Source organism: Camelina sativa, chromosome 16 (genome assembly GCF_000633955.1).
Source record: "Camelina sativa cultivar DH55 chromosome 16, Cs, whole genome shotgun sequence".
NCBI classification, from domain to species: domain Eukaryota; kingdom Viridiplantae; phylum Streptophyta; class Magnoliopsida; order Brassicales; family Brassicaceae; genus Camelina; species Camelina sativa.
Window position 1 is genome coordinate 521,666 of NC_025700.1, and position 7,156 is coordinate 528,821.

Genomic DNA, 7,156 nt, shown 5'->3' on the forward strand with positions numbered 1-7,156 from the left:
AGCGTAAACCGGTGGAGAGAGAGTAGACTTGCCAGATTTAGATTCCACAAGTTGAAAATTCAAATTTTATTTAAATTTATGTAGTTTTAGACATATTTAAAACAATTAAGTTAGTGGAGGAATTGACTGTTTTTCACATCCATATATTCAATTAATATTTTTAGTGAAGAATGCTACTATGTCCCTAATAGATTGATGTTATATGATTTTTTTGTGTTCCTAAAAGATTAATTTTGTAGATTAAAAACTAAAATCTCATTTTTACTTTATGTTTTTTCAAACATATCATTTATTTAATGATTCATATTTTCTCTATCTACCAAAAAGTAATTATAAATTCATTTATAAATAAAAACTAAACTTTTTTTAACATGTGTGATAATGCCAAACATCAATTTATTATGTGGAGGTTTTTGGTGTGAATAATAAATTTGTAACAAAGAAAGAAAGCTTAGCTAGAATTTTTCTTAATTTCTCAAAGTACATCCAAAGGGAAAAGATAAATAACTAGTAACATTACAAAATTTCTACTAATATATAGAGGAGAAGAAAAATTCTTAAAGAGAAATAAATTAAGACTAAATTTTTCTTAAAACTACATACTATTAGCTAGATCCTAGAGAGAGACAGACTCATCAGATCAAACAAAGAGCAGACCGTGTGTTCATTCTTGGATTTGAGACGTCTGATCATACTTATATATAATCAATCAAAATTCAAAACTATATGATCAGGAAAAGCAACATTACTAATTACTAGGTTCAGTCTTCAAATATAGGAATATCAATTGAATGTGCGTGTTGAATTCGATACTTTACTAATAAATTTCTTCAAGTATATTTTCTTGAAGTACGTACGTATACGGTACAATTTTTTCAGTCAAAGAAGTCAAACCATGAACAAGTCTGACCAACCAAATAATAGGTTTAGTTACGAACCAAATGGGCTGGGTGAATTTTAATGGACCTAATAATGACATGCATAGCCTACCAAGTTCAAGTAACGACTTAAACGGTTAAAATGATAAACGAAACGAGCTAATTAAAGAGAGGAACGCTAACCGTACACTCTCTCGTTTCTTTAATTTTTTTTATTATTAATTTGTTTTACAAAGATAAAAAATGTTATTGCCCTCCACACTTCTTTTTGCAATTCTTTTTAACAAAAAAAAATTATGGATAATTACTGAAAAAAAGGAAGTCTTTAAGCTAAAATTAATAGCAGAATATATGCTTTCCAATATTCAACTTTTCGTACGTGAACTATATACATACCTAGTTTTTTCGCACGCTCTTAAAACTCTTCTCTCTCTCATCCTTCTTTAATTCAATTTCTTTCTCTTTTTTCTTGCGCTTCAAGCATTCATAGTTTAGAATTGTTATCTTCGATGTCAGTTTCAGCTAACATACTCGATGAGAACTCTCGCAACTTGCGAAAAGAGGTTTTAGCTTGTGATGATGAAATTGAATCTCCTATCAACGATGACGACGAAGAGTTCCCGACGACGAGTATTAGGGTTCTTTTGGTCGATGCAGATTCCAATTCTTTACTCCTCATGACGAATCTCATGGCACAGTACTCCTATCAAGGTATCTAGTTCTTTGATTTAACTTTAGGGTTTCTTTTTATGTCGTTTCTTTGACGAATTAGGGTTTTTAATCAAGGGATTAGGGTTTTACTTTAAATTTTTGTTTGTGTAATTGAGGGTATTACATATATAACGGTTTACGTACGATTGTGTTTAATTTTGTGTTTCAGTAACGAAATATGACAACGGAGAAGAGGCCATGGCTTTCTTGATGAAGAGTAAGCATGAGATCGATCTGGTAATTTGGGATTTCCATATGCCCGATATCAATGGACTCGACGCTCTCAATACCATTGGTAAAGAGATGGATTTACCCGTAGTAAGTAAGTATATACAATTTATACCCACTGTCTTTCTCGATATATATAGCGCGCGTATATAATAAGGAAATCTCTAATCTTCCATATGTGAATTATTCGTGTTCAGTCATGTCTCATGACCACAAGAAGGAAACTGTTATGGCATCGACCAAGAACGGCGCGTGTGACTTTCTCGTGGAGCCGGTGAGCAAAGAGGTCGTTGCAGTTGTATGGCAACATGTTTATCGCAAGAGCATATCAAAATCTGGTTTAGATAAACCGGGTGAATCATGTACGGTTGAATCAGATTCGGACGAATACGAGGGTTTATTAGGGCAAGACAATCTACATCAGAGCCACGGAGAAGGCTCCAAGAACACTTGCGATCAAAAAGAAGACGTGTCTTCCGCCATGAAACCTCGGATGAAGTGGAGTGCTGAACTTCACCAAAAATTTGAAGCAGCTGTCGAAAAGATCGGCAGCATTGAGAGTAATTAAATTAATCACACTATATATAATCTATTTGCGTAGATAATAAGTTTCTTGATGATAATCTTACTTATTGCATTTGGCAGAGGCTTATCCGAAGCAGATTCTCAAATGCATGCAAGAAGATATGAATGTCCAGGGGCTCACTAGAAACAACGTAGCAAGTCATCTTCAGGTAATCAATATCTATATCGAATTTGTCTTTCTTTTTATCAATTATACTTTGGTTGTTTTTTTGTTTCTTCGGGGACAAGAAACCATTAGTCAGGGCTAACAATTTACAGCTATTGCGATGGCAGAAGTATCGTCAAAGTTCCAACAAAAAGACCAGCACTCCGCAGGAAACCCAAGAAGATCATTTTGACTGGTGTAACACTGGGCAAGATCCCCCTGATTTCGCAGCTTCTAATCCGCCTCTAAGCTCGACTAGAGCGCCCTATTTCATGAACGATATTCAAGCAGCTGCTATGCCTAGAACATCATATTTCACGACCGATCAAGCCGCACCACCGATCCAGTGTTTATCAAACGGTTACAACCTGCCGATGAACAACAAGAACACCTACTTCATGGCCAACCATGTGACTTATATTGACCAGTTCCAGCAGCCTCTGCAACAACAGCAGTACCAATATCCTTGTCTTAATTTGCCCTCCATGCTAACCAAGCAAGAATCTGGACACGTGTCGTCAGCCATGGAAAATTCAGATACGCTCATCTATAGCTCAAGTTTCCCTAATTTTGATCACGACGATTATTTCCCACCAGCAGAATTCAATAACAACAACAATCCTGATCAGTTCCCACCTTTTGGATTAAACAACAATCGTGATCATCAGTTCCCACCTGCTGGAATGAACAGCAATCATGATCAGTTCCCACCTGCTGGATTGAACAACAACAATCGTGATCAGTTCCCACCTTCTGGATTGAACAACAACAATCGTGATCAGTTCCCACTTGCTGGAATGAACAACAACACTCGTGACCAGTTCCCACCTTCTGGATTGAACAACACTCGTGATCAGTTCCCACTTGCTGGATTCAACAACAATTTCGATCAAACTGGTCGAAATTGAATTCTCTTGTCTTAGGTGATCGTAGCATTTTCTATATCTACCCACTGATTTTTTTTGGTCTTGCACGTACGTAGGGGATCTTTTATTATATCCTACAAATGTGAATTGCAATACCTCGTTGCGATTTGCGTTTGAAGCATGCAATACTGTTTTTGTTTTCTTTTTGCTTTGGTCGAACCTATGGTTTAATATTTGAGTGATCTATATAATTTAATCACTCGCGTATATATATTATAGTTGATTTGATGATTGGGCAATGTCAATGGCAACATTCGTTGATAGTACTCACTGTTTTCGAATTACTTGCTTTTGTGTTCGGACGCTCAGAGTTTTTCAAAAGGTTTTTTTTTTAATAGTCAAAACGATATATATACTTACAAAATCCCAATCACGACGTTTGATATTGCTCTCTTTCCATCAACTATGTATCTAGATTCTAGCTAGACTGTATATCTATTGACAAGAAACAAAATTTACCTCTGTACATTGCGATTTCATTTTAGTATGTAGGCTCTGGATTTGTGTTGTTAACTTGTGAACCGTGATCATAATGAAAATTTAAGTAGTTTACTTTGAAAATTTCAGTTAAAGATACACTGTAATTTAGTCGATTAACTTTGCGATGGGCCTTGCGAGATTTTTCTGTGTGGGATAACCGGATAAGGATAAATACTATGGCCTAGTGGGGTATGTCTTATTTGGGATTAACACAAATTTTTACGATTAATTAATTGTTAAAAGGCCAAAATATAATAAACGAACCAACAAGTATTGTGTAGGTCATTCTCGATCTTGCTTATACAAGAAAAAAAAATCACCATGCAGTGTGTATCTATTTCTGCATTAAGCTTCATTAGCCGACCAAATTTTCCCAAAATTCTGATACATAGACTATGAAGAGTGAGTGTTAACGACGATTCCAATTAAGAACCAATGCAATGACCGCAAAAAGAAATTAACGATGGGGATATTGGAAGGAGAGAGTCAAAAACACAAGAGAGAAAGAGAGAGAGACAGCCTGGGAGAGTGACACGGAGCACATGGAACCAGCTGATTCCAGGAGAAGGTTACAGCAACTTGGCCACGTGGGATGCCAGGAGGTACACACACTTTTGTGTTGTGTGAGCCAAAAAAGCCAACAACAATAATAATAATAAAAAAAAAATTAACAAGCGTTAATTCATTGTTGTTTTTAATTAAAAAGTACTCAATTCCACATCACCCTCGAATACTCTATTTGTCAAAAAAGAAATATCATAAAATTTGCCCCCATTTTTTTTTTTTTTTTTTTTTACGATTAGTATGATGATATTTGATCACCACCTTATCGTTATGGAATGGAATGGATGATTCCAAAAATCAAACCGAGTCCTTCCGTATCACATACGCAACTAAAAGGATAATCTAACCAGAACTTTTTCTTCTTTTCATTTTCTTCCCTCTCAAAACAAAGAGGAGCTGCCACCTTTGTTAATACTAGCTAGAAACTATTCAATTTAAAATAATACTACTTGCCTATGCTTCGGAAAAGAGAAAACGAATACTGAAACCAATGAATCATTCAAATAGAGATCCATCCAACTATGTTGTAACAACAACAACAAATGTCAGCACAAAAATACATATGGTGGTTTAAGTTAATTTAATCTGATTGAAAAGCAAAGTGCGTTACTTTTTGGTTAAGAACCAACCAGAGGAGGACAATCAAACAATCAAAGTGTGATCGCATATTATATCAATTTCAAAAGCTTATTATAATCAGTCCCTTCCACTAATGAAATAAGAAGAAGAGTCGAAGCACTAAAAAGAAACAAAAAAAGGTGAAGTAAGCAAAGAGACCGACACCATCTTTTATTTTTTTAAACTACGACATACTCTTGGAAGAGTCGTGTCCTTCTTCTGGCACTTTGGCTTTTGCCATGTTTTCCATCATATTCCGACTTTGAAACAAATCTTATTCCAATTTGAAAAGCATCTCCCGAAAGAAAAAAACATTATTGTAGACCAAGAAGAGGAAACAACTAGCTAGAGAGTGTCGGTGAAATCTTTTCAATCAACTTGTGTTAATTTGGATCAAACGATAAAAACTATATATATGGGAGACAGTTAAAACCATTTAGGGAAAAAAAAATGACAGAATCATATATATAAAAAACATATGGTAAAAAAGTCTGTACAACAAATCTGAATTCAGTATCTCCTATCTTCTTCTTCTTCTTCTTTTTTTATTTTTTTCATTTTTTTTTATTTCAATGCACAGAACAATCGAATAGAATACAGAGGAGGACGAAGAAACAAATTCCAAAAGTCTGTAAAAATCATAAGAGAAAGAAAAAAAATGGAGAGAAAGAAGAAAGAATTTAATTTTGTTTTCAGTGAATGAAGGAGAGAATTTACCAGCTGAGACTGAGAGAGAGAGAGAGAGAGACTATATAATATGTACAAACAGAGATCATCAGCGTGAGTTGTGGTGTCCATACAAATCATAAGGTGCCCAAAGAGTATCAGGTGGACAAGGCCGTCTGGAATCTAACCGGAACCACGGTTTACCACTACCGGACCAATGAAGCAAGCTAACCGGACCTGGATGTAGATCTCTGCAGCTTCCTCTCACGTTATCTCCACCTAGCCCGTGCTGGTTCCACCGATGCTCAATCGGAGCCACCTCTCCGGCGAATACAAGCAAGAACGGTGGCAGTGACCCCAGCTCGTATATCCTCCTATCACTCTTCTTCTGGATCTCCATCCACTTCTCAATCACCTCCGTGTACCCCACGCGCCTCCATCTCTCTAGATCCATCACCATCACCCCCGTGTTGAAGTAGCACGGTTTTCTCCCCGCGAACGCTCCCGAGAACCGCTCGTCCGACCAGAACGCCGCCGTGAAATACTTCGTGAAGTTGGCGTGGCAGTACTCCGGAGCTCCGATGGTCTTCGATCCCAGCTTCGTCTTCCACAGCTTAGCTATGTCATCGACGACGACTAGATCGGAGTCTAGATAGATCACGCGGCGCACGCAGGGCTCGAGGAGACCAGCCAGGTAGTTTCTGGCGTAATTCAACGGCTGCTCGAGGGCTTGCCTGACGGAGGTCGAGATCAGGGTCCGTACGATCTCGGGATCGAAGTAGTAAACCTTGAACCTCAGCTCGGGGAAGGTCGAGCGGATCAAGGACTCAAGGCCGGTCTCGGAGACGAGGAAATGGAAGAAGACGCTCTCGGGACACGAAGAGTGCTTCAGGATCGAGTGCACGGCGGCGACCGAGCCACGGAGGTACTCGAAATCGAGAGTAATGGCGACGTGGACCAAAGAAGGGTTGCAGACGCCGGAATCGATGTCGGCGACGGGGTAATCGGCGGCATTGCGGAAGACGGGAGCTTTTCTGAAGGAGAACCTATGGGGCTGTGGATCGGAGGTTGGGAAGCGGAGGTAGGCGTCGAGATGAGAGGATCTGATGGCTTCAGCTGGTGGAAAAGATTGGAGAGAAGGAGAGAGGACGATGATGACCAAAGCGGCGGAGAATAAACCGGAGAATCTCATAATCCAAAGCATCTTCCTGAGGAGGAGATTAATATTAATATTAATATTACGTTTCTTCTTCTTCTTGGATTTGAAATCAAACCACCGATGGGCGGCGAAAGAGGCGATGGAAGACCGGAGAAAAGCTAGGGTTCCTTTGATGTCCGCCAGAGTTTTGTAGATG

General features: G+C 38.1%; 2 protein-coding genes across 2 annotated transcripts; one reads left to right on the plus strand and one right to left on the minus strand.

Annotated features, from left to right (window-relative positions):
* On the plus strand, nt 1,388–3,455 carry LOC104753176 (putative two-component response regulator ARR20). The gene is made up of 5 exons (XM_010475464.2): nt 1,388–1,589; nt 1,759–1,911; nt 2,015–2,377; nt 2,463–2,551; nt 2,676–3,455. The coding sequence occupies exons 1-5, from the start codon at nt 1,388–1,390 to the stop codon at nt 3,453–3,455; spliced, it is 1,587 nt and encodes a 528-aa protein (XP_010473766.2).
* On the minus strand, nt 5,577–7,150 carry LOC104749057 (probable galacturonosyltransferase-like 7). The gene has a single exon (XM_010470630.2). It carries the CDS (start codon nt 7,003–7,005, stop codon nt 5,911–5,913), a length of 1,095 nt encoding a protein of 364 aa, XP_010468932.1. The 5' UTR covers nt 7,006–7,150; the 3' UTR covers nt 5,577–5,910.

What these genes read in the sequence shown, in the direction of transcription:
- LOC104749057 (XM_010470630.2), bottom strand. Translation starts at nt 7,005, where the DNA reads ATGCTTTGGATTATGAGATTCTCCGGTTTATTCTCCGCCGCTTTGGTC.
- LOC104753176 (XM_010475464.2), top strand. Translation starts at nt 1,388, where the DNA reads ATGTCAGTTTCAGCTAACATACTCGATGAGAACTCTCGCAACTTGCGA. An exon ending in GATGGATTTACCCGTAGTAA is followed by an intron (nt 1,912 to 2,014) that starts GTAAGTATATAC and finishes ATTCGTGTTCAG; the next exon opens with TCATGTCTCATGACCACAAG. An exon ending in ACGTAGCAAGTCATCTTCAG is followed by an intron (nt 2,552 to 2,675) that starts GTAATCAATATC and finishes TTGCGATGGCAG; the next exon opens with AAGTATCGTCAAAGTTCCAA.